Source organism: Anolis carolinensis, chromosome 2 (genome assembly GCF_035594765.1).
Source record: "Anolis carolinensis isolate JA03-04 chromosome 2, rAnoCar3.1.pri, whole genome shotgun sequence".
Taxonomy (NCBI): Eukaryota; Metazoa; Chordata; class Lepidosauria; order Squamata; family Dactyloidae; genus Anolis; species Anolis carolinensis.
In genome coordinates, this window is record NC_085842.1 from 156,495,765 (window position 1) to 156,523,640 (window position 27,876).

Genomic DNA, 27,876 nt, shown 5'->3' on the forward strand with positions numbered 1-27,876 from the left:
AATGCAGTTTGATAGGAGAGAGGGGTGGAAGGCACCACAACTGTTCTCCCTACCCCAGGACACCTTTAACAGTGCACCCAGGCCACTCCTTCTCTCTGCACCCCCATTTTCTAGGCAAACCCACCTTTACTTTGCGAAATGAACAGTTGAGCCACCTCATTTAAGTACACTTAATGTGGCTGATTAGAAACAAAGGGAACCATCTTTCCCCACCAAAGAGAGCCAGTGAGCGATCAGCCAGCAATTGCTGCGTCCAGTAACTGCAGAGTTTGGGTCAGTATCTCCCACTTAGGCAGAAGCAGCAAAGCAGAGGTTAAAGTCTCCAAGGCTTCAGAGAACGGTTTCTTACCCTCTCCTGCAGATGAATTGAGAGAGAACTAGAGGCAGATGGTTCTTGCTGCTACGGGGGAGATAAAGACAAAAATTAGGCCAAATCAAGGTTATTTTTGGAGAGGAAGCTTTTGTTCCAGGAGACTGAAGACCTTGGGAAAATGTCACTGGATACTTTGCCTAGTTATCAGAGGCAGCACTAAACATTGGGGAATGGGCTGATTGTTTTGAGTGCTTTCCACTAAACCCCACACCCAATGCTTTGCTCCTGTGAAGTAGGCTCATTTTGTTTCTCACAGTTAATGATGTTGATCAGAAGCACTATTTGATTCCCATCCACCTCCAGGTTCACAGATGCTAGGATTTTGATTACTCTGATTCCCATTGGCCTCAAACATTTCATAGAGGATCAGCTCTGGCCATGCTGTCTGCACAAGGGAGTTCTTGCTTTCTCTAAGGAAAAAAGTGCTTCTTGTACTGTATCAAAACAGCAGAGCTGGAACACTTTTAACACTTTGGCCTTTGTTTGTTTCAAGCACACAAAAAAGCACTGCAGAAATAGTTAAGGCATGCCAAAACAGTTTCTTCTGCCTGATGTGTTTTTAGGTACAGTACCATTTAAATGCATGGCACTGTATTGTACCTGATATGTAATTGAGTCCAATGGATCTTACTTGTACTTTATGTTCAATATTATATCAGCCGTCCTTATGATAACCCTATAATGTAAGTCAGCATTACCCATCCCCAAATTGCAGAGTGGGATCAGTCAGCACCTTGCCTAATTCCATCCAATGTAAGCCAAGAAAATCACATCTACTGAGATTTCAAGTGGCAGCAAACCAGTTGATACCCACCACCACCGTCACCATCACCATCACTCTTAGGGTTTAGTAGGCTACTCTACTGCATTAGTGTGATAAGGTAACCCCATAAACCAATTGCGAAATGGTGCATGCAAACTGAGACCAGATGTCCTCACTGCCAATCATGCAAAAACCAAGGGTCCATGCAGGGATTCTCAACAGTGGAGAGGAAGAGCTTTGAACAAGATACAGGACGACTGAATGGCTTTCTCCTCTTTTTTTCAGCACTGAATTGTCTGCTTTTCTTTAAAATTACTGACAGGTTTCTATTCTGCATGTTAGCAGAGAAATCTTTTAAAACGTATTATTGATTAAATGAATCAATGGGTCCCGTTTAGGGATAAAAGCGGGATATAAAGAAAAATTTATTATTTATTATATGAAGTATGCTGGGCTGACCAGACATTAAGGGAGACTCAGAGTTCCTGAGGTCTTTAGGGAATGCTGGGAAAAGGGAGAATTTTGGCAAGTGAGCATCTCACAGAAGGGCGGGGGAAAGCCATTCCTGCTAAAACCCACTGCTTAATATAGTAATTGAAATGTCTCTCATTGTGTGCTTGGTCACACAACTAGGTTGAAGATTGCCAGCTCAAAGCAGCAGCGCATAGAAGCAACTGCAGGCACCACAACTCTTGAGGAAGAAACCAACTGGACACTGACGTCTGTCCAGACGGAAATTCTCTTGACGAGACAGTGGAAGGATCAGTCCTCAGAGAAGAGGTTGAGAAGCCCTGAGCCCATGGGAAGGGAATGGATAGCAAGGCATGCAGGAGGGGAAGGCTGGGCTGGAGCTGCATGCACACTAGGGAGAGGCATTCCATGGGTACCTTTGACGGGGAGGGAGAGCCCGGCTAACAGTTGGGCTCGTCATGATGGGACGGTTCGCAGAAAAAGCGAGACCCCCGCTTCGCTGTGCGGGCAGTGAAGGGGACGCTCTTCAACACTGTGGGGTGTGGGGAGGGACAAAGACACAGAAACATGTCACATCGTTTGAACCTCAGCTTCTTAAGAAAGTATGATGACAAAAATTAGACTTCTTCAACCTAAAGCATTTCAGATATATGTATGGGCTTCTCTCACCATAGACAACAGCCATACCTTTGAATAACAGCAGGGGAGTTTGGATTCCAACACATCTAGAAAGTTCAAGGCTGGGGAAGGCATCATGGACTACAGGGCTAGTGTGCTCTGCTACAAATCAGGGATTCCCACTGCTACAGAATAACCAACCAAAGGCCTAACTTCCATCCTACAACAGTTGGTCGAAGACAGTGATTCTCAACTTGTGGGTCCCCAGGTGTTTTGGCCTACAACTCCCAGAAATCCCAGCCAGTTTACCAGCTGTTAGGATTTCTGAGAGTTGAAGGGCAAAACATCTGGGACCCACAGGTTGAGAACCACTGGTCTAAGAGAAAGGGGATAATACTGAGCTCAAGCCTGCATTTCCACCCCTCAGAGGGAAAGTCATTCCTTCCTCTTGCTTCTGGTCTATTTTCTTCCCTTACATTAAGGGTGCACTGGGGTTCTTGGACTGGAAGTCCCAGCAGCACTAGTCAGCATAACCAGTGACCAAAGATGCTAGAAGTGGCAGTCCAACAATATTTCAGCCTCACAGTTCATTTCCCTGCCTTACAGAATGTCTTTTAAAATAGAACAGATGCTATTATTTTTTCTTTATTTACTAACAAAAACGATATTACTATTTCATCTCTTTTTTAACAGGGCAGATTCTACTATTACTAAGGTATTAATAATGCTTTTTGACAGGCATACACCAGGGATAGCACATGAGCATTGATGCCTGCAAGACAACAGCAACCCTGTGCTTAGCGCCCAGAGCTTGGGCAGGGGGATTTCAAGGCATTATGATTATCAAAAGTAGTTTTATCGAATTCTGTTAAGCCATTTTATCAAGGCCAATGGTTGAATATTTTGCCTCTGAGTGTAGTGGAGTCTCTTTCTCTGGAGGTTTTTAAATAGAAGCTGGATGGCCATCTGTTGGGAGTCCTTAGGTTGTGTGTTCCTGAATGGCAGACTGGAATTAGACTGGATGGCTCTTGTGGCCTTCTCTAACTCTATGACTCTATTATCCTTGCATTTGAATGGGTGTTTTTTTTTAAAAAAATGCATTTAATTCTAAATTATAGATTGATTATGAATATTTTAACTGTTTGTATATTTGATATGTTCTTTTATCTGGTTTAATCTTTATACCATCTTGAATGCCAATCTTGGGAAGAAGTTAAGAGGAAATAAATTAACAAACAACATTCCTTGGAGCCTGATTTTTTGGTTTTAAATGTGTGTGCTTGGTGGGAGATTTTATCCCCATAGATGCAAGAATATGCTTGGAGCAGGAATATGACAGTAAAGTTTTGAGAAGCTACCCTCACAGTTCTCAGGTCCAAATGATCACCCAGCTCATGATCTGCTCCCCTACCTCCCCCTTCCTTTTGAAGGCAGAAGGATGGAAAGGTCAAGGAACAGCTGTGAGCAAGAACCTGATGCTGCTCTGCAGGGGGCCCCTCTTGAGAGCAGAGCAGCTGCCATTATCTCCTTATCCTGCTTTTCCTGCAATTGCAACCTCTGGTGGATACTCTGGAAATAGCAAAGGAAATTAGTATTCCCCAAAGTTCCATGATGGGAGTGAATGGTGGGATTCTGTGTATATGTACCTTCAAGTTGCCTGCCAATTTACGGCAACCCCTTGAATTTCAGGGCTTACCCTGCTTATCTTCCAAGATCAGACAGGATCTGGTGCTTTCAGAGAAGGGCTTACCAGTGATTATATCCTCAATGGTTCCATCTTTGCCTTCATAAACAGGCCGGTGGTCCTTGGCCTGGCGCCGTCTCAATTCAGCAATCAATTCTTGCTGCTGCCACTTGTTGCGCTGCAAAGGCAACTGGGGGCCGGTCAGGAATTAGAAGGAAAAACAAATGTGCCCAGCCCAGACCCATTGCTATAAGCCTCCCTCGGGCAGAAATAGTTACCTAGACTTCAAGTACAGAGGCCTCTCTAACCCTGAAACACCACAGGAGCTACAAAGGCAGGCTCAATGAGACCAGAACTGTCTAATCAGGTGGACTATATACACAAAAGTAAATATATGAAGGAAGAAGAACCACAGAGAGATGGCTTTGAAATAGGTCTCTCACACAAGAGGGGGCATCTATACCTACAGATAAATTCCTACCTATATAGGGAGATAGGGCGGGATATAAATAATTATTATTATCATCATCATCTCTGAATGCAGCAGGCCAAGGCCCTCATAAACAAGAAATCAATAAAACTAATAATAACACTTTATTTATATTCCGCCCTATCTCCCTGAGGGTTCTCCAGGACAAAAGGAACACACGCCTTGTGATTTCTTTCCCAATATCACAAAGAATGATATGGGAAAGGAAGTAATTTTAATGTTTTAAGTCTCAAGGAAGTCCAGGAGGAGAGGTTACAATTAGAAACACTATACGAAAAGAGGAATGGACTGTTGAGACTGCTGACCATTCTTGCCATTTGTTTTTTTTCTGAAGTACCTGTTATGTTGCTAGATGTGGTTTTCATCCAATCAAGGGACATAGCCAAGAAAAAAAATTAGTAAAGACGTCCTTATAGAAGTAGCTGCCTCATGTCACCTGAAAATCATCTTAGTTGTAGCCTATTCTGGTCTCATTCTATCAGTATCCCACAACCTGGCAACTTTCATATGCTTGGATCTATGTCTGCCATCATGTTCCATCTCTTGTGGGCGTAGAGTCTGGGATTTGCCTCATATGGAAAGCACCAAGTTTGGGAAGGCTGTCTGATATTGCTCTAACAGCCTGCTCCAACTCTTACCTTCTCCAGCCTCTTGGCTTCTTGGGCCAGCGCCTGCTCCCTCTGGGCTTGTTCCTGCTTCTTGCGCAGATCGTTCTCCAGCTCCGCATCCTGAAAGAGAAGTGTTGTGGGGACATTGCCTACTCAGGCGCCGAATGTCATGTGGAGTGGAGCATGCAGGTGTCCTATAACAAATCAGATCATTGCTAGAGCTTGCGAGGTACTGTCTTTTCCATCCCTCTTGAAGAAAATGAAGCTGAGATCTTTTAAATGCAAGTCAAAAACTCAATTCTTGGGTTACTGGCCTTATCAATTCACCAATCAACTAAAATACTAGCTCACCCAGCTGCACAAAGGGCAAGTAGTCAAGATCCCTGGATAAGGACTCAGAAAACTGATATCCAGCTATGAAGTTCAATTTGTCAGTTGCCTTTGCTTAGAATCACAGATTTTGAAAGTGACTCTCAGTGGATCATACTCCTGTCCTCATACATATGGTCCTTTATGTAAAAGAGCCTTTCACAATTTGTTGAACTGCAATTCCCATCATCTTAGCCAGATTGGCTGGAAATGATGTGGATTGTAGTCCAATACATCTAGATACAAAGGAACCCCAACACAGAAAGGCAACAAGCCCTATATGACTAGAGCAGGCACGGGCAAACTTTGGCCCTCCAGGTGTTCTGGACTTCAACTCCCACAACTCCTACCAGCTGTTAGGAATTATGGGAGTTGAAGTCCAAAACACCTGGAAGGCCAAAGTTTGCCCATGCCTGGACTAGAGTATCCATACAGTCTTTTAGTAAACATTGTTTATAGGCCAACTATTTCTAGAAATCAAATGCTTTGCTTCAAGCATCTTTTCTGCAACCTAGAAATTTAGCTTTTTGTCTCTTTTCTAGGTCTGGTCCAAATCAGACAACCCAAGGCCGGAGGTGGGAAAAGTAACTATGACTACCTAACTTTCTTAACCACCATGGCCAGTGTTTATGTCTACTGAGAGATTTGGGGGAGTTATAGTCCAAAAAGCTACCTTCCTGTTTCCTGGCCACTCCCTCTTACTCAGCCCAGTCTTGCTGAGCAATACGTCCATGAGATAAACTAAGAAACAGAGCTAAACAAATCATGATTGGACATTTTAGAGGAGGTGCTACACATAGACGTGCACTTCCAGCATCTTTTTTCCTCCCATTTCTTATTTTCTACAGCAATGGGATCATTGAGTAAAGAGAAGCACATATGGTTCAAGCTGGGATGCTCATTGCTCACTGACCATAAGTACCATAGCCTTAGGAGTCAGGTGATGCCTAGAAGCCAATCTGGTGCCACTGCCCAGGATAAATATTCTGGAGTGCTGTCTCCATCTGAACCACCCATCAGGGAAGAAAGCCACACAGCTCTACCAAGGAGTTTTCCCATCCAACAACCCTTCCTTCAGTAAGAGACCAATCAAACCTAGGCATATGCCAGTGTCCTCTGGCAAAGGGAATGAAGAAAATGTTAATGCAGCTGTTTAAGGAGCTTCTTTGGTTCTGCTAGAGGTACCACAACCTTAAAATGAGTTTGAGATGAATCAGGTTTCAACCAAGAGTGTTGAATGTGCATTGGTCAGGGCTTTTTTTCATGTCAGGAGCAACTTGAGAAACTGCAAGTTGCTTCTGGTCTGAGAGAATTGGCCACCTGCAAGGACGTTGCCCAGGGACACCCGGATGTTTGATGTTTTACCATCCTGTGGGAGGCTTCTCTCCAGCATGGGGAGCTGGAGCTGACAGTCGGAGCTCACCCCACTCTCTGGATTCAAATTACCGACCTTTTGGACTGCTGGCACAAGGGTTTAACCCATTTAATCACAGAGGGTTACATTGTTTCACCTCACAATGTATATTTTTCATGCTGTTTTATCCTGCTTGCATCCTACTTTTAACTAATGGATTTTACGGTGTTTTCTACAGATGTTTGTTTGATGTTGTTTCTGTAAATGCATATGACCATTAGTCAGAGCATTAAAAAATTGATTGATAAAGAGAATAGACAGAACACGTGGAGAGGAAATGCTAAATCTCTCCCTTTCTGGCCACACCTAGCCACAGCCAGAGCTACTTCCTGTTGGGAACAATAGCAGGAAGAACTCAATAGTGATGTGCTTTGCAATCACGTTCCCAGATTCACAAAGGATAAAGTCAGGGATCTTGAGCTCCCACTCACCTTGTAGGATTTGATGAAGCGTGCAAAGACTGGGAAGAAAACCGATGGTGGTGTAGTCTTGGGGCTCTCACCAAAGTAGCGTACGACTGTGTTGTAGGCCTCCTGCAAATCGAAAAGCAGTGTGAACAGGGTCTGACCTCAGCCTCTGATAAAACAAGGATGCTGCAAAAACCAGCTATCAGGTTCATGGCTTAGGGTGAAAAACGACAATCCTTGTACAAGGTGGATTTTTTACATGCAAGTTCAAGCCTGCTATGTGTGCAATTTACTTTGTGCATCAGACTTAGGCATTGAAACTAGGAAGGAACTCAATGGTTTACAAAGCATCCATTGCTGCACATGAATCCTAAATGGCTGAGTGTAGGGTAAAGGCTCTTTTTGCAGGATTTCATTACAACTCCCCCATCATCACCACTAGGACTCAAAACCACACTGCAATATCCTCTCCTAAAGTCATTCCATGACTGTTGAAGAGCACAGGGAATTGAAGAAGCTATGCCTCCTAAGACAGACACGGACCAAGAACATCTTCTGAGGTCTCTTAGAATGACGTTGGCACAGCAGTGAGAAAACTGCTTTTGGGTGATGTAATTTGATAAAGTGAGCTATTCCACAGTATATACCACGTGAGTATCTTTGAAGGAACTATGGAGCACAACTTCAAGTGCTTTCCTCTGCCCATGCTCTACGGGAAAAGGGTGACCTAAGGGTTGCAAGGGAACTTCAAAGTGTGGCTCCTGAAGCTCCTACCAAAAGCCCCAGACTAATTTGTGTTAAAAGATCATGTACAAGGGATTACCACAAAATCTATCAAACTGCCTAAAATCAGAGACAACTGTGACGGTTTCCTTCTCGTACTGCTCTGAGTCCCCAAACCCACTCTTCCCAAAATAAAAAGACCTGAAAATATTGCAAAATGGTAGCAGGAAGGAATGCAATGTCACTCCTGGCATGCTGAAACATGATGGTACCAGGGAAATGAAAAGGGGCCCCTCTCACCCACTCTGCTCACCTCTGCAGTCCTGGCGTCCTTCTGCAGTCGGTCCAGCTTCCCCTCATTGGCACTTAGAAAACTGCGCAGGATGCTGTGTTCATGCAAGCTGCACTCCCGTCGGATCAACTCCATCCCACGGCCCAGTTCTTTGACATCCAGCAACACATTCTCCAAGGACACTGTAGTACATTGGAAACCACTAAATTCATCTGAAGGCATCTTGGGTTTGGTGTGTACCAACCATGTTCCAAGGTTAAAAAAACAGCTGACAAACACTGCAGGTGCGCTCTAAGCCAGGGTGGGCAGAAAATAAATTCAGTAAAATTCACTAAAACTATCAATTTCAGTAGAATGGGAAAAGTTTCTGATCCTCAGTAGCTTAGCAACAGCAAAAGCAAAATTGGAATTTGAAATCAAGAAAACTGGATTCAAGTGTATTCAGTTCTTGCACTGAAATAAACTATGTAGGCAACACTTGTACTCAGAGGCGTCCAGTTCATCCCTGATACCTTAATGTAACTTTTGTACCAGATCCTGAAGATGAGCAAAAGCAAATTGGAGTGTTTGGCGCTTGGAGCATTTTTAGGGAAACCTGAGGCTTGTTTGGTCTGCTTTTAATATAATCTCACAACCCCTGAATTGGAGGCTGGTACAAAAGTTATGCATGTAGCATTAAGAATAGAATTCAATGGCATAGTCCTGTTAAACTTGAATATCAATGAGGCAGGAGGCTGCATGTGGTTCTGGGAGAAGATTATGCTTGTGGAATTGTTGGGGAGCTGAGGTCCAAAGCTCTTTCCCTTGTACAGTGGTTAGCGATGACATAACTCTTTTAAAAATCTTGTGTTTATGCTGAAAAGAGCTATGATTGGGCCCAGGTCTCTCTGACACTCCCAGGTATGACTCAAGAGTTCTATGCTGGGGAGCCAACTATCTTTTCTCTGTGCCTCCATAGCAAATCTCCAGTAGGGAGCACTGCTAGCTTGCTATAGCTACTACACTCAGCACAACCAAAGCATTCTTCAGAATGTGGTTTTATAGGAACAGCAGCAGCAGCAACCAGATTCAGATCAGGTTTCCCCTACTGGAGGATGTTGCTAGAAACTGTGACCAATATGGTAGCATTCAATTGCATAGCCATGTTAGTCTGTAATCAAAGGGCTCCTGCCATAATTTGGAGACTAATGGAGTACACATCATCAGATGCAGATCCCTTTGTATTATGACCATCAGCCAGGGATGGTGAGATCTATAATCTCACAACAGCTGGGCCATAGGGTCCCCAACTCTGCTCTGAATGCAGTCTGAGTGACTTCCTTCTGGACTAAAGACAGAGTGTCAATCATTTATTCAATATTGTACCTTTCTGCCTCCTCAGTGCTTCCTTCTCCCTAGCCCATTTATTGTTAGTACCTATTGTTTGCAACAGAGCTAGGAAAAGCCATTTTGGGCTACTTCTTCCTGAATCCTCATGCAATGATGGGGTTCAGAAACGGGCTGGAGAATGCTAGAAGTTGGCATCCCAATAAGGATAACTTTTCCAAGCTCCTTTTTCGCCCCTCTTTACTGGGCACAAACTGAATTCCCTTCCAAACACTGCACAATCTATAACTAGAAATCTGCTTTACACCACGTCAAAACACTGAACCAATTTCCCTGGGGAGTCACGCTTGCTGGCAATGGCTTCCTACAGTCTCAGTCCTTTCCTATTACCTCCTATCTGATTCCTCTAACTTAGTGGTTCTCAACCTGTGGGTCCCCAGATGTTTTGGCCTTCAACTCCCAGAAATTCTAACAGCTGGTAAAATGGCTGGATTTATAGGAGTTGTAGGCCAAAACACCTGGGGACCCACAGGTTGAGAACCACTGCTCTAACTGAAGATGCCAGGAATTGAAGCTAAAACTTTTTGCATACGAAGTCAGGGCTGTACTCAGAGACACACATCATTTAAATGTTACCTCCTTGACATCTGACAGACAGGTTGGACGGCAATATGAGAGATTGATTCTGCAGTATCACAGGAGTATACAGCAAGGATCTCTACTAGGAATCGCAAACATGAAGACCTCCAGATGTTATTGGACCATAAATCCCAATGGGAAGAGATGCTGGGTGTTGCTCCCCATTCCTCATCCATGTGACAAATGGTCCCTGCTCCCCAAATTGACTAGTGCTAAATGAAGCCCTACCTGCAGCTGCTTTCTCCACAAAGTGCAGTTCCTGCCAGAAGGTGCTCAGCTCTGGGTATTTTTCTTTCACCATCATAGCAATGAAATGTAGGAGTGTCAGCTTACGGTCTGTTGATTTAGTGTCCAATAGCTTCCAGGGTAGAGGTGGAGAAACAAGGAAGTCAAGGCATGATTATACTGTTCTGCACAAATGTGGCAAGAGGCAAAAGAGACAGATACATATGTGAACCTAGGTAGCTCTTTACAGAGAAGTGCAGGTGGGTGTAAATGGATGTGGGCATTGAAGAGCCCACCATGACAGTGGGTGCTTGCAACCAAGCAAGGAATCAGGGACCTGTGCAAAGTGTCAGATTTCTACCAATTTCGGCCAGTTCTGCATGATATCTGTGACCAGGTACAAACAGCAATGCGATACTAAACAAAGGATGACAACAAGGATGCTATTTTGATGTAGGTGAGCGTTTTTTAAAGTTATATAAGCTAAACCTGGTTATTAGGCTTGATCGATCCACGAAAAATTTGATTCTAAACTCGTTGCAAAAGTAGAGGGGGGCAGCGTTTCGTTTTTGAAGGTATTTCCGAATTTTGCCCCCAAAAATTTTCGAAATTAACGAAAAATCATTATTTTCTAAATTAATTCGTTAATGGCGGACACGCATGCGCAATTCCCAAAAACAGCACAGAGGGAGAGGACTTTACAGGACTCTCCCACCCTCATTTTTTGAGTGATCTTCTTCAAACTTGGTACAGTGGTAGAACACATTTAACACTGATAGCTCACCAAAATTTGGAACGTTTCCCTTATCCTCTGATTTTTGGCGAATTTTCATAGCTTTTATAATAAACCATTTTTTAATAATTGCAGAAATCTGTTCCTGGTTTGAAAGTCTTATTTCCTGTTAAATTGGGTTGTCTTTACTGTGAAAGTCATTGTTCTACTTCAGAAACTTTGTTTTTGTGGCTGAAACTTTGTTAAATTGGTGTGTGTGTGATATATACTGTGTATATATATATATATATATATATATATATATATATAGTCCCTGCATATGTGTGTGTGTGTGTGTGTGTGTGTGTGTGTGTATAGGTAAAGGTAAAGGTATCCCTTGACGTTAAGTTCAGTCATGTCTGACTCTGGGGGTTGGTGCTCATCTCCATTTCTAAGCCCAAGAGCCAGTGTTGTCCATAGACACCTCCAAGGTCATGTGGCCGGCATGACTACATGGAGTGCCATTACCTTCCCGCCAGAGCGGTACCTATTGATCTACTCACATTGGCATGTTTTCAAGCTGCTAGGTTGGCAGAAGCTGGAGCTAACAGCGGGCACTCACTCTGCTCCCGGGATTTGAACCTGGGACCTTTCGGTCTGCAAGTTCAGCAGCTCAGTGCTTTAACACACTTCGCCATCGGGGCTCATGTATATATAATATACATACACATACACACAATGTGGAGAATATGTGGAAAGGTAGATAGATAGATAAGTTGGGAGCCACAGCGAAGGCACCTTCCTGGGAGCAAGGTCTAATAATAATAATAATAATAATAATAATAATAATAATAATAATAATAAATCCCTTACAATATCCAAGATGGCTCACTGCTACAGAATCTTGGGAGGTTTAGTTTGATATGGTACCATTATTGGCAGAGAAAGCTAAGCTGTAGGAGTTGAAATCCAATCATTTATCCTCCCTATAGAATCAATTTTATATGCATTTTTAGCTACAGAAAAGCTAAAATCAGGACAGTAAAAGAACAACACCCAGAAAATGGGAATTCCAGACAGGAAACAATCAGGGCCAGCTAATACCTCCCAACAAAGGATTCCCCCAGGTAGGAAGCAGCCAGGCTTTGAAGCTGCAAGGCTATTCAATGCTAATCAAGGTGACCAATTGCAACATTCACACTTGCCTCCCACAGACAAGAGTTCTTTCTCCCACCCTGGACCTTCCACAGATATATAAACCCCACTTGCCTAGCTTCGCACAGACGTCAAAACCTCACCGCCGGGCCCCTCTCTGTCTCTCTCGGTCTCTCCATTCCCGGCTCCATCCGCCGCCTTCCCGCCTCACAGAGAGACACCAGGCCTGAGCTGAGGCGAGGCGGCGGCGGCGGCCATTTCCCCCCTCCGTCTTCCTCCTCCTCCTCGGCCTCCTTCCCCCTCGCCCCCTCCCATTGGCTGAGCCCGTGACGCCCCTTTTGCTGAGGGGCAAAAGGAAAGGGCCTGAATGGTGGGAGTTTGGGTGATTTGCAAAAGCTTTTTTTTCCTAACGAAAAAAACGACGACATAACGAAAAACGGCCTCTCGCGGTTCGAAACCGCGATATCCAGACGTGTGGACAACCAATGCCATATATTGCTTCAAAACAAACGAAAATAACGAATTAATAACGGGTAACGGGGAAAACGAATTATTTGAGCAAGCCTACTGGTTATATACGCTAAACTTAGCTAGGACAGAAAAAATTGTTTTGCAGGGGACCTCTGGTTTCCAATGTATAATCCATGCCACAGACAGTCTGTATCCAGATTGTTGAGGCTGTGTGACAAGTCTGCCAGGGTATTCCCTCAAATTGAAAAGGCAATTGGCATGCAGAGGAATCCTATTTTCATGTCTGATGAACCTTCCTAGGTTCATATCTAAGCACAAAGGTAGAGAGGATTCCTTCTCACAGTGGTATGGTACCATCAAACACACATGAGTTTAAGGGCACATTATCCATTTAAAGTACCCCCCTCAATTACCAGATCAAGGCTTTGCAGCTTGAAACCATATACTGAACCCCGTTTGCTGCTGTTCATGTAGTTGCCAAGGGCCAAGATGATCTGCAAGGGAAGAGAATGTGTGTTACAAAGGAGGTCATCAACACATCAGATAGTTACATAGTATGAAGATTTCCCAGTTAAGAACTGATGGAGCACATCATGGAAGTTAACTTCATAGAGTATTTCCTTGTACCCTTCAGAACCTCAGCGTTGAAGGGAAAGACACTGGATGCATGTATTAATTCATGTTATTCTCACTTTAGCAATGTTAAACTCTAGCATTCAAAAACACATTATAGGTTTAATGGGGATTGCCTCAAACCAAACCCTCCCCACCCCATAAATCCCATGGGCATTTTGCCTCTAAGCACTTTCACGCCAGCACAGTGACCTACCTCCAGCATACGTTTGAGCTTCGGAGAAGATTTAACAGATGCTGAAGCGGCAATGATGGCGCTCAGTTGCTACAAAAAATCAAATTCCAAAATATTACAGATATTGTCACCAGACTAGCATAGAAACACATTTCAGCAGCTGAGGGGGGAAATAAGGGGCCTGAGACTGTTAGGAATTGTGGGAGTTGAAATCCAAAACACCTGGAGGGCCAAAGTTGGCCCATGCCTGTTCCAGCCAAAAAGGCCTAAAAAAAAACAAGAGGAAGGGCTCTTGCCTGAGAGTCTAAAATCAAGGAATAATTAATTAACAATCAAAGGGAAGCAAGAAAGAGACAAAATAAGAGAAAAAACATCCTTGTTAGTTGTATGAATAAAACACTATTAAGAACTGCAGGTTAGAAAAGGGAGTGATAAATAATAATAGGGGGGCAGAGGCGGTTCAACCACCAGGCCAACTAGGCAGTTGCCTGTGGCGCCATCTTGTTGGGGGCGCCATCGAGGCAACTCCTGTCTCCTGTGGCCTGCCTCCGCAAGGTATTGAACTGCTTTTTCTGTTGATTTGTTGTAAAACATGATGTTTTCGTGCTTAATTTGTTAAATCCTAATGTAATTTGATGTTTAATAGGCTTTTCCTTAATCCTTCCTTATTATCAAACATTTTCGCTTATCCAATACTTTTATTTTTCAGTGATTGGTTGGGGGGGGGGGAGGCGCCAAAATTCTGTTCGCCTACACTTGAAAAATACCTAGGGCCGGCTCTGTAGGGGGGAAGGGAGGGACTAAAATGGCATTCAAAGAGAAAACTGTTATAGCACAAAAAGCCCAAAATGAACCCAGGACCAATCTCGACACAAATATGGAAGTAGAAATTTCTAGCAAAGCTTTTATGGACTAAAGTCCACTTCAACAAATAAAAGAAAAAGAAAAAGAAGACAAATATAATTTGCCTGCCACTCTGCCAGAGTGGAATGTCTCCACACCTTCAAGAAAACAGAAAATTCTTAAATCTTCAAACAGCACTCTATATATGCAAAAAGATCTGATTTTTGAAGACGAATCCCAATTCCCTCAGAGTGCCTGAATACTGGCTGAGGGCAGTCCTCAAATGTAACTTTTTAAGCTGGGAAAAGAGCATTCTTATGTCCTTCCCTTGAAGGTGCTGCGCAGCACTGGCCAAAGGGCCACTGACCTACTTGTCTCACATGAACTGATGCAGTGGAACTTCAAGATGCTAGGAATGCAAAATATGTCAATTAACCCCAAATGAAACTGCTAGGTAATTGGAAGGTTATGCAATGATGTAATTATGTTTATTCTTGCTAGGAAAATATTCATGACATTGCTTTGAAGAATGCATCTGTTCAATTTTTTAAAGGACAGCAGGAATACAGTTTATATAAAACAGGAATGGGCAACAAGAGGCCCTTAACATACTGCTGTACTGCAAATTCCATTAGTTAAGGGTAAAGGATGGCCGTTGCACTCCAACATCCATCTAGAGGGACACCTTTTATACAACTCTGTTTTGACGTCTATTTCATTAAATATATGAAATGAAATTGTCATTTGACACAGGACTATCCTCTTCAAATAGATAAACAAGGAATATAAATCCTGAAGAGTAAGCATTCAAATCCATATGAGTTTACCAGAACGAAAGGACAGTGACAAATGTTGGTGACCTCAGTGAAAAAGGGTGAATCAACACAGCAAAGGTCCCCACTGAGAAAATAGTCAATTGCCATAAAAGATTTTTCATCCGATGCATTTTTTGCAAGAAGAATGAGGTAAAGGGAGGGGGGTTGTATGCATTTTTCACAAAAAAGTTCTGAAATATGAAAAAAAAATCTAATCAAGCACAAAGAGCCTCATTCCAGCTACATAAAAAGCTGGCATTCTCTCTTTCACACACACACCCAAAATACAAGGGAAAGTGAATGGATAGGGGAACAGATATAAAGTGAACACAGATAAACAAAGAAGGCTAGAAGTCAGAGTCAGAGACTTCAGGGAACTACAGTAATCTCTCCATATTCACTGGGGTTAGGGCCAGTGAGCCCACATAAATATAAAAAAGTGCAAATTTTTAAAACCTGGTATTTTTTAAACTGAGTACATTTCTCTGATATGTACTTCAGCATGGCCCTATAGCCAACTTCTGCTGGAAGATGATCACAGAGCCACTCTGGAAGACCTAGAGATTCTTAAAGAAAGGACCTTAATCAAATCCAAGAACAATCATATCTACAAAAGTCAAATCTGGAAATGAGGTGTGCTGGGCGTACATGACTTCCCATTTCCCCTCCTTTGACATAACCCCCCCCCAGCACCCACCCTGTTCCTTCTCATGAATTATAGACATAGAGCAAAAGCAAAGGCTCCCTCCTATTTTACTAGGTGAACTCCTTACCGGCATGAGCATTTGGATGTTTTCACTGAAGTTGCCCAGGAAAGCCATAATGGCCATGCGCTGTGTCAGGCGCTCCACTTTGCTGAAGTGGAGCATGAAGCGGTCCTCATCCGAGAGCTCTTCCAGTGGTTTCCGCTCTTTCTCATACTGACGCAGCAGCTTTACCTCATTCTCCGTCGGCAAGAATCGCATAAGGCACTCCACAAAATCCACCGGTAGTGTCTTCAGGTCAAACCTATTTTGTTTCCCAAAAAAGATTTTAAAATTGGTTTTGCAGTTATAAATGTAATTTATATAGCCACTGAGTTATATTAATAATCTGACAGTTTTTAGATTAAACAGTCGGCCTTCCACATTCACTGGAAACTGACCATAGAATCACATGGAAGATAAAGATTCCTAGAGAGATGAGCTCTTTAGAAATCTCTAGATCCTCCAGCATGACTGAAGGAAGTTGACATAAGGGCACACTGGCGGACCTAGTGAGAGTATTTTTAATCAAATATGTGAATAATCAAATTTGAAAAGGTTGATCTTAAAATTTGGAGTCATGACTATACTCTCCTGATTTTAAAAAATGCTGTGCCAAAATGTCCTATGGGTTGATGATTAATCTTATTCTGTTAGGTAAAGGTAAAGGTTTCCCCCTGACATTAAGTCCAGTTGTGTCCGACTCTGGGGGTTGGTGCTCATCTCCATTTCTAAGCCGAAGAGCCGGCGTTGTCCATAGACACCTCCAATGTCATGTGGCCGACATGACAGCAAGGAGCGCTGTTACCTTCCTGCTGGATTGATATATTGATATATTAATTATATTAATTATATATTAATTGATATATTCACATTTGCATGTTTTTGAACTGCTAGGTTGGCAGAAGCTGGGGCTAACCGCAGAAGCTCACCCTGCTCCCGGGATTCGAACCTGCGATCTTTCGGTCCGCAAGTTCAGCAGCTCAGTGCTTTAACACACTGCACCACTGGGGGCTCCGTTACTTAGTCTAAAACTCAAGATAGAAAGATTCCATATGTCTTCAGGGTTATCTCTGGCTATTTCCCCCCTTGCCATTTGTGCTTTTCTTGTCAATTCTCCAGCAAGAGCAATCCATAAGTGCCTATCCGGCTAGCATTAAAGAGATAATCCTCCTGGATTTCACCATAATTTTGTTATTTTGCCACTAGAGCTCCAGCTAGAACTGCGATCTAATTTTTATGTGGCTGTTCTGTGTTTTCTCCATAAAAAATGTACAACGCTAATAAAGATACTAAGAAAATCATTTTAAGAAGTAGCTCTATCCATGCAACACCATAACTGGATTTTATCAGTAGCAGCAATAACAATAAACACAAAGAGTAGTGTTTCAGAATATGGAGGAAGTGCCTGCTTAATAAGAGATGAGATTTAGGCCCTTCCTATAATAATGATAATAATAATAATAATAATAATAATAATAATAATAATAATAATAATAAAGCTTTATTTATATCCTGCCCTATCTCCTCGAGAGGACTCAGGGCGGTTTACAACAGATATCGGCAAACATTCAATGCCATGGGAAACTGATCAAAGACAAAAATAACCGACTTCCAAATCCTCCAAAAATCCACATCTGTATCAAAAATAATAACATATTACACTGAAATATTACTAGTAATATTATATGTAATATATAATATACAATTATCATATTATTATATCATACTATATTATTATACAACAATATATATAATACACTACCAGTACATTATACTATTAGTATTATATAATATGTTGTACTATATCATAAGTTGTAGTATATACAATATATAATACATTGTATTACAACATTAATATTACATACAATATATCAGCACTATTACATTACAATGTGATCATTTCTACATATTATTATTCCTACACATTCAATATTGCATTATGCTGCGTATCTTTATTTTTAGTCAGTTTTTTCCGAAAGCTATGACTCAAGAGAGCTTTCAAGATAAAAAGAAATACAAACACCAGTAGGTATAAACTATTACCAGGCAATAATGGATGTAGACAAATTGAGCTGACCATTTCAGGTAGTTATGTTGGTGTTACAAAACAACAACAAATTGAAATTTTATTTTGCTATTGTTGTGCATTATACTAGGGAGAACTGATTGTGTGTTTTTCTGCTGCACATACCACAATAATGTGACTGCTTTAAGTATGTAACTTGACTACTGGAGGGGGGTGCCTTCTGCAACTAGAGTAAGAAATAGGCCTTAGACCTTTAGGAATAACCCATTGCCTTGATAGTCTAGAAGCAAAACCACAGGAAATGTTACCCACGTGTGGATGGCTTTGCAGATCTCCTCGGAGGTCCTGCCTGCCTTTCTCAATGTGATGGCCAGGTTCTTGGCTCGGTTGGCCTCCAGCAGGGTAACCTTGTTGGCAGCTTTATGGGATGCCTTGTTCTTGGAGCAGAGGAGGTCGATGGCAGGGCCCTGGGCTTTGGTCTTAAAGAGCTCCTCAAATCTGTCGAGATCAAGGTCCTGTGAAAAGGAAGAGAATTGGAAGAGTTATCCCTCTATCTGCTGGTGATAATCAGACCATACACAAGTACAGTATTTACTTGCATATAATGCTCCATCGAATGTAATACACACCTCCATTTTGAAGGTGCACATTACAACAAATGGATTTCCCTTTGAATGCAACGCGCCCAAAAGAACAGACAGCGCACCAGGGAAGCAGGCAGAATAAATGAGATCATCTGGAAAATTGGGATTGAGCCTTTGAAGGAGAGAGAGAAACTCCGAGGGCCAGCAAAGAGCGAGGATCCGCAACTAAGCAGCAAGAAAGACTAGATCACCAGCCAGGCACTCCTACTCCTTCTCTGGGCTTCTATGGGTTGATCCGGGCTTTTTCACGTAGGTGAGTTTATGTGCATGGTTCTAATGCACACCTCAACTTTGGGAATGTAAATTAGCCAAAAAAGTGAGCATTAGACTCAAGTAAACTGTAGTTAGGCTGCTGAGAGCATAAACAGGAGAGCCTTGTGTGTGTTAACTTGAGTTGACTGAAGGAAAAATGAGAGCTCCACAAATCAGATCAGAAGCCATCTACGGAACAATTTGCTGAATATTTCCAATCATGATGTGAAATTTAGGCAGCTGTCAACATCATCATCTGTGGGTAGTTAAAATTTCTATTTCCTTTCACACCACCCAACTCATTTAACAGAGTTTCTTTGGTAGAGGTTGGAACATGATACCACTATAATTCCCAGCAGCCCTCTCTATAGGGCCTACTGACTCCAGCTGCTGAGAATTGCAGTCCAGCAACATCAGGAGAGAAAGTGATTGTGGTGTAAGGGTTTGAGGATTGGACTCTGGAAACCAGAATTTGAATCTTCCTACAGCCATGGAAACTCATTGGATGCCCTTAGGAAAGTCACACTCTCTCAGACTTAGAGGAAGGCAATGGCAAACACACTCTGAACAAATTTTGCTCAGAGAACTCTACAATAGGATAAACTTATTAAAATAAAATCACAAGTGGATCCTTCTGGATTTTGAAAAAAGGTACTCTTTGATGTTAAAGGGTCCTTACCCTATATTAGCCAATTCTTGTCACAGCAAATATCAAAACACAGCAAATATCAAAACAATCACAGCAAATATCAAAACAATCGATTAGAAGGCGATTTATTTTTCTTCATTGGGAATGATAGTTCTGAATATTACACCTTAGTACTGGCTTCCCTCATTTGCTCACCTCCAAGATCTTCTCATCATCCAGTTCACTGAAGACTGTGCCACTGATCTGGTTAGGTTTCAGTGCCGTCCAATTAAAGACTGGCAAACGGAATTTGGTCTTGATGGGCTTCTTAATCCGGATTGCTTGGGAAACAGAGGAGCACATAAATTATGATTTGACCAAACAAGTGTGTCCTCACTGTGGAAGAACATGCAGGTCAAGAATAGGTCTCCACAGTCAGCTACAGACACGCCACCAAGACCCTACGCTTGGAAGATCATCCTACTCAGATATGAGTGATTGCCCATGACTATGGAATACAACAGGTCAGATTTCAGCACACATCCAACAAATCACTTAGGAAAAGTCATTACTGAGAAAGCTCTGTTCCAACAAATTACTGGCTGCAGCTTCCGGAAGTTTTCTGTGGTGTTTGTTGTTTTTTTTTGAAATTACGATTTTGAAATGTAGACATCAGGAACTTGTGCAGCTGTCAACACACTGTCTTTCCCCTTTCTGCAAATCAAATCAACTGAATGCATCCACTTCCTGGCTACATCTCTAAATACACATTTTAGGAATTGAGCTATGCCGAAACGTCATTTACTTTTGAGCATACATACATACATAGGATTTGGCTGCTCAGCTTTTTTATGAATGTCTGATGTAATTTAATAACTTTTTAATTGATTCACAATGTATTGTACAATTTTATATATGTGTTTTATTGTAAGTCACCCTGAGTCCCCTATTGGGTGAGAAGGGCGGGATATAAATATTGTAATAAATAAATAAAATAAATATGGAAGACTGAAAAAAGAGGTACTGTTCCACACTTTCTCTACCTCTGGCCTATACCTCCATCTTTATCCCTTTCTGTACGAAGTGAGATATACCTGATAATCCCATAGTTAGGATCATGGCTGGAGATGTACCAGGGAGCGGTGGGGCTGGCGGACACTTATCTGTTGGAGAAAAGCAACAGAGGGGTCAGGCACTATCCTTGTCACATGGATGCTGGTTTCTTTGCTCTGCAGAATGTGCACGCACACACGTACCTGGGAGCGGAGGTGGCGGCGGGGGAAGCGGAGGAGGTGGCGGCGGGGGTGGAGGGGCAGCCTCCATGGGAGGCAGGGCCGGGAGACGGAGGTCATCCTCGGGGATATCGCTGAAGTTGATCTCCACTTCGGGAGGGGGCGGCAAGGGCAAGTGGTCACCTCCTGCCGAATGCGAGGAGTAGTGACGCCGGAAAGCCTCCTCTTTCTCTTTGATGATCCTGCGCAGTGTGTGCACCTGGTTGCTGGCACTTTCATAGGTTTCCTATCCCAGAAGACACATATACTAGATGAGGCAGGTGTCTTCTCACTCTACTTACTGAAGGCAATTCACTATTCACTTCTCACTGAAACCCAACTTTGAAATAAAGAACAACGTTCTGCCCACATGGTGAAGCTGGCAAGTTGTAGAGGTCGTCCTCACAAGCACTATTCATTGGAGCAAGGATGGATTGTTTAGTTCATTTCTGTTTTGGACAGCCAGATTTGGGGTGGGAGACAGGGGTCCAATTATTTCAGTCAGCAGAGTATGAAATTCCTACTTATAGATAACTCCGGCTATGTCGATCTCCCTGTTCACAAACACCATGAATGTCTCTGCAAAAACATCTGCAAAAGCTTCTGAAGGCAATTTGAAATATACTCTGAGATTGTACGAAACATAAACTGAGCCTATTGAGCTTCATTCCTCCCCGTCTGGTTTGTATCCCTTTATCCCTCATGGCCAGGAGCACCATACAGCAAGCTGATCTTCTCATTACTGAAAATTTCACTTATAAGTTTCTGAGAAAGAAGGGAAGTCCCCAACCCACACAACTGAAAGACCACTGCTTTAAACTGAAGATCAGTCCCACCCTCTCCCATCACTTTCTCTTCCCTGTGTACCTTGACAATTTCCAATTCCTTCTCCCGTTGTAATAGCTGTTTCTCCAGCTCTGCCACCCGCATAATGTTCTCATTCTCCAGATCCAGTAGCTTTTCTGTCAACTGAACAAAACAAACAAAAAAAGAGGTCAGCAAGTTAGTGTGCCTACTCAGAAAACTATCTGTCCAAAATTGCATATGCAAGGCAGTCTTCCTGAGAATGTCACAGGCCTTGTGTTTGTTGGTTCATAGAATTTTTAAAAACTTAATGGCCCTTATGGTTGCAGGGATTTATAGAAATAGATGATGCAACCTATTTAGCACAGCTGTACTCTTTCTGCTCTTACCCACAATGTACCATCAATTTACTGAATTACGGGAACTACCACAAGATGATGTGATGATGGTCCCTGCCTTTGCCAATAGCAAACAACATATATTAATGGATGACAGGCCTATCAATGGTGAGGCAGTATCTCGCTGAATATCAAATGGCAGGCTAACAAACCACAAAGAAGACTGCCAAAAAATTGTAGCCTTCCAAAACATAGAACGGTTGCCAGCACTGTTAGAAACATTATCCTGGACTAAATGAAACTTTAACCTAGAAGTTTTCTTCTTATGATAGGCCACTGTTTCTTAAACTGTGGGCTCTAACCCCAAATGGGGTCCTCTTAGCTCAATATTGGGCTTACAAAATTGGCAACAGATCTGAATGTCACCCATTTACACCAATCTGTTAGCAACAACATGCAGTGTTTACAGTAGACTCCACAAAAAAAAACAAAAAACAAAAACAAAAATAAGTCTGTTTAGCAAGTCTAGCAAATGTTGATTTACTATCCACAAATGTTTGATTTTTATATACCTATTTTCCATGCCTATATATCTTGGATCACATATAAATTTATCGAACTGAAAGGGGTCATAAGTGAAAAAAGTTTAAGAAGTCCTGTGATAGATGACTACACTTGCTCTGAGTTCAAATCCAGACCTCTAGATCTCTAAAAGGCTATGCCACCTTCTCCTTGAAACCATGGTTTGCTGGTTCCTCATCTGCTGTATGCCCCCCTACAGAACATTTAACTACCTGATTTAGTTACAGGCAACAAGAGCTGGGATTTCTGGCCAACCCTTTGGACTCATCTCCAGAATGGGCCATCCCTCTACCCAGCTGCCCCCCCAAAACTTCTCTGAAGTCAATTTTTTTCCTCAGACTGAAAGAGCTTCCCACCCTTGCTATGCACCTACATGGGATAAGTGCTCTTCCAACTCCTCTACTTTCTCCAGTGCCACATTCTTTGTCTCAGCATCCTCCAGTAGCCCGCCAACATCAAAGACGTTGTCCAAGTAAGCCTGGATTTGCACTTGTAGCTTTTCACTTTCTGTGTGTCTTGACTTCTGCAGAGAGAGAGAGAGAGAGAGAGAGAGAGAGAGAGAGAGAGAGAGAGAGAGAGAAATAGCCAAGTCAAGAGCCAAGGAACTGCATAGGGCAGAGGGGGAGAGAAGATTCATGCAATACACTCAAGCTGGTGCATAACTGAATGTCAAAATTAATTATATTTGTTCAGTAAACCCACTAGACTGCTGGAAGAGGAGTTAGATGTACTTTCAGCACTGGTTTATATTTTTTCATACAAAATCGAGAACTACAATACAGTGAAGCATAAGATATCATGCTAGAACTGCAGTGAGAATCCCCAGGTGTTTTGGACTACAGCTTCCACAATCCCTTGGACGGGCCTGAGGTGACTTGTAGGCCAAAACATCTGGAGGACAAAACATTATCCACCTGCATGATAGAGAGTCTTAGTGACTCCTTACAGAATTATAATTACCATGGATCCCTAGAAAGTCAGAGTAGCTATTAAACTAAATTAGTAAAACTTGTGCCATCTAAAAATGCTCTATGAGATATCCTGAAAGAACACTTTCATTTCTAATAAATACATATATCTTCCTTTCTATTCATCCCATGACAACATCCTCCTTTAAAAGAATGTTGCAATCTCTTTTAGGTAGATGGTAGACCAGGCATGGGCAACCTTCGGCCCTCCAGGTGTTTTTGGGCTTCAACTCTCACAATTCCTAACAGCCTCAGGCCCTTCCCTTTCCCCCCTCAGTTCTTAAGCAGATGAAGGGGAAAAGGAAGGGGCCTGAAGTTGTTAGAAATTGTGGAAATTGAAGTCCAAAACACCTGGAGGGCCGAAGTTTGCCCATGCCTGTGGTAAACTCTACCCTCATGGGTTCTTCAATTCTCAAATTCTTTAAAGTATTGTAGAGAAATGCCTCTACATTTCTTTATTCCATCGCCTTGCTCCTACATTGCTTCAGCGTATGTTTCCCCTTCTGGGTCAATGATCTTCATTTTGTGGACTAGACCTACACCTTCTGAGTTCTATTTTGAATTATGTTTGGTTTCAGCTGAGACTGAAGTTAAAAAACAACAACGAACATACAAGAGGAATTTTGACCCAGACTTTCCACTTTGTCCCAAGGATTTAAATTTTGTCATTCTATCTTCTTGAACAACAAGCAATACAAAACCACATACGTTTTGAAAACAACGTACAATGTTTGAATACAGAATTCCCATCTTCATTACCAATATGACCTTTCAACAATGTCCAGGATTGTCATTAATTTCCATGTACTCCTCTTAAGTGTTCAGTAGATATGATTCTGCTTCCCATGCTAAAGCACTATAATCATTTACCATTCTCTCCCAGGAACTAACAGAGATAACAGATTTTTGATTCTGGTTTCATCAGTCATTTCCTGTGGACTGGTTTCACTGGACTAAGAAATCATAGCCCTTCACTGGAAAATTTTTAACCAACCACAACCCTCTTTATCCAATGAGATGATAAAGGCATTTTAACAGCTTGGCAGATATTACAGACAAACCGAAGAGGAACTTGGCAACTCAAAGATGGGAACAGTCAGTAATAACTGAAATCCATTTAACCAGGGCTAAAAATGGGACAGGCACACATATCATAGACAGAACTCCATCCATTTTTTTTAAAAAAAAGACTTCTAGTTAAAACAAAAGCAAATAATAGTTGTCTGTTTTCCCAGCTGAAGTCATAGTCATGAGGACATGCTTGCAGAGTGAGGGAAATTTCCCTCAGCACAGGGAAATTGTGTAAGCAGCAATGGCAGAACTTTTCCTTTTGTTTTTTGAAAAGAGAAGGTTTTCAGGAAATGGCAAGTTGGCATTTCATTCACTTTAGAAAACTGTGTGGAAATTCAACTGGTTTTGGTGGACTGAACTCTGGTCTAGGAAAATTCAAGACATGATACATTAATTAGTCTTTCAAGTATCCTAGAACTCTCTGTTTTCAAGCATGGATTAAAAAGGCATGCCTCACATGGTACAACAACTAAGACTCTTATAATTCAATAGCATTGAGCTTTGGAAGTTCAAATGGCATCAAACTGTACTAATTCTACAGTGCAGATGTGCCCAAGATAAGACCTGCATTTTCATAAAAAAGGGAAGGCTGTTTTCAAGTCACAACATATTATACTCCTTGTCTGTTCCATCCCATCTCTCTCTGTCAATCTTTCATGCAAACAAAAACACAAATACATGCATCTATGCACCTCAAACTAAGACAACCCCTACTGAAAGCATAGGCTAGTATTCGTTCCTGCTAATATTTGGTTATTTTGGGCCTAGTCTGTGTTTTAACACATAAAATGAGTTCCAATATACATAATTTAATTTTAGGACAGAGATAAGGTCTTGCTGCCTTTCGCCTTTGAACGTATACAGCTGTCAACCTAGTTTCAAATGCCCTCTGAGATGCATGAGTTTATGAAAAGAGGGGATGTTACCTGTAAGAACTCTTCCAGACCAAGCTTGGTGAACTCATACTGCAGGTGCACTCGGAAGTTCATGTCCTCAACCGAGTGCACCACAATGTTGATGAACTGCATACAAGCTACCTGAAAAAGTGGAGGTGGAGGAGAGAGAGTTAGGATTGTTACAGCTTAATGCAATCTGTTATTTCCCAGTAGCTTTATCTAGACCAGCAATTGAGAAACTGAGACCAAATTGGTCCTAGCAGTGATCTAGAGTTCCCCAGATGGCCATCCACTCTTCCCCAGGATCACATGTTTTAGTGGTTCCCCAGTTGCATATAGGATTTCCCATTCCAAAGGCTGAGATATTTCTTCATAGTTTCACATATTGAGTAAGAGCTCCAAGTTAAGATATGCTTCTAGTTTTGATTTCAACAAGAGAATTCAACAAGATCTGGAAGTTCAAGGACAGGCTTGCCCTAAGCAGAACTACAGCTTGACCTGAAATATGGCAAATCATTTAATTGGCCACTTGTCTGCAATGGCATATTCACAAAAACTTCCACAACACTACTCTGAAACAACAGGTCCCGGTGATAACCAGAGGGAAATTATTAGAAGCTATTCCATTATGACTTTAACCCACTTTGTTATTTATCTTATGCTCAGGAGAATTAAAATCCCCTCTAACAACTTCATTACATGAAATAAGATGGATGTTTTTCAATTTATCTTCCCTGCTTTGCTGTGACGTGGGATGAGATCTGAGGCGAGATTCCCTTCTGATATTCAGGGAACAGAGATGTCTATCAAATCTCTCACATTGAGGGTAGAGAATCTGTATTGTTGAACTGCAGCACCCATTATTCCTCACTATGTTCTATGCTGGTGAGGACTGGTAAAGAGTTTCAGCTCAACAACCCATGGAGGGCCACTCATTCCTTGCCCCCCATCTTAGGTATTTTTACAGTAGTTTCTGTTGGTGGGTCAAATTCACATTGGATGCATCTATGAGCAACCATCAAGGCTTGCCATTTGCAATGGGGTCTTTGGGTTTTAGTCTCTACCCAGGCTTATTGAACTTTAACAGCAGTCACTCCCTGGGAGTGACCCAGGTCTAGGCTGTGGGGGATTGTCTACACAAGACCCAAACCCAAAGTGGTTGAAAAGTTATTCCCCAGTCAGGGAATGCTTCAGAGTTTGGGCAAATATCTGGCGAAAGCCCACACTTTGAGAATAGTGTGGACAGCAAGACCGGCTCTGATGCGGACTATCCACTGTCCACATGGGCCACCACTTCATCCCTGTTTTCCCTTAATTTCTCCCTGATTGTGCTTTTATTTTGTCAAAAGAATTGCAGAAATAAACAAGTATAAAGCTGATAAAATAAAAGGAACACGAGCAGCTAAATAATCTTAGACCAAAAACGGGCAACAGCGACTGCATTGTCGTTAGCTTTAAAATGTTCTTCCTCTATGCATGAGGCAAGGCATTGTGGGCAAGCATACATATGCGGAGTTGTTTGCTCTGCTCCACAGTCACACAAGGTGAAGGATTATTCTAGGTCAGTGATTCCCAAAGTGGGTGCTACTGCCCCCTGGTGGGCGCTGCAGCGATCCAGGGGGCAGTGATGGCACCTATTAGGACACGGGGTGGGGCCAGGGGAGGGGCGGGGCCACTTCCCAAATGCCGGAGACATAGGGTGCCTTCAAGGCTGGGAGCAATCCTGGAGATTGGCAGCCATTTGGCATTGGTGACAGGAAGAAAGGCAACAACCCAATAGAACCAAACCAGTTTTAACTGAACCATGTAGACCAGTGGTGCCAAACTTGTGGCCTTCCATGTGTTTCAGTTCTCAGAATTCCTGGCAATTGGATAAGCTGGCTAGAGCTTCTAGTGGCTGGAATGTGAAACATCTGGAGGGCAACAAGTTTGACACTTCTGCCACTGTGTGAGTTAAGCACAGACTGTGTGGCAACATCTGGAGTCAGTCTGGAGTAGTAATTCAGACTGGCTGTGGATTAAGTGGCCAATGTAGATGAGCCCAGGCTCTGGGGTGTGCTTGTTACCATGATCAAAACATAGATAAATAGAGGTTCATTGGGTGACTAGTAACTTTCCTGGCTGAGAAACAATGGAGACTCGCCTCCCATCCTCTTGAGGTGTGTGTGTATGAATGAAACATATCCTAAGCAAGTTTTAAAAGTAGAGGTCAATGAATATATTTACATTTCCTGCAGCCACTCTGTCCATGCTTTTATTCTGAGGTAAACATATACCCATGGACAGACAGAGAGGTCTCTGCTATAGCATATCACTCCTTCAGCCTGTTGAGTTCAGCATTCAGAAATCTTTTGCTTTTCAGAAAGACTGGTTGCAGTACTCCCTTGGTTTAAATCGGGCATGTTCAGCCCTCAGTCTGCAGCTCCCAGAAACCCTATCCAGCT

General features: G+C 42.4%; 1 protein-coding gene across 8 annotated transcripts in view; it reads right to left on the reverse strand.

Moving 5' to 3' along the window:
* Positions 1–27,876, reverse strand: part of fmnl3 (formin like 3) — a 130,929-nt gene that overhangs the window by 6,973 nt on the left and 96,080 nt on the right. For 4 of the 8 annotated variants that reach the window (XR_001729925.2, XR_001729922.2, XR_010003009.1 and 1 more), the window contains 17 exons: positions 25,463–25,573; positions 22,871–23,020; positions 21,641–21,742; positions 20,759–21,020; positions 20,597–20,665; positions 19,719–19,843; positions 18,291–18,493; positions 15,980–16,214; positions 13,570–13,638; positions 13,154–13,234; positions 10,406–10,535; positions 8,234–8,394; positions 7,222–7,323; positions 5,038–5,127; positions 3,976–4,099; positions 2,024–2,139; positions 350–400 (listed from right to left, as the gene is read on the reverse strand). Coding sequence is in view for 3 of the 8 variants with exons in the window: in XM_016991232.2 (XP_016846721.2) it covers positions 2,048–2,139; positions 3,976–4,099; positions 5,038–5,127; positions 7,222–7,323; positions 8,234–8,394; positions 10,406–10,535; positions 13,154–13,234; positions 13,570–13,638; positions 15,980–16,214; positions 18,291–18,493; positions 19,719–19,843; positions 20,597–20,665; positions 20,759–21,020; positions 21,641–21,742; positions 22,871–23,020; positions 25,463–25,573 (2,106 nt within the window). In the remaining 5 variants the exon portion in view is untranslated. The remainder of the gene's footprint in view (positions 1–349; positions 401–2,023; positions 2,140–3,975; positions 4,100–5,037; positions 5,128–7,221; positions 7,324–8,233; positions 8,395–10,405; positions 10,536–13,153; positions 13,235–13,569; positions 13,639–15,979; positions 16,215–18,290; positions 18,494–19,718; positions 19,844–20,596; positions 20,666–20,758; positions 21,021–21,640; positions 21,743–22,870; positions 23,021–25,462; positions 25,574–27,876) is intronic. The other 4 variants (XR_001729923.2, XM_008104036.3, XM_062970890.1 and 1 more) reach the window with 4 other exon arrangements.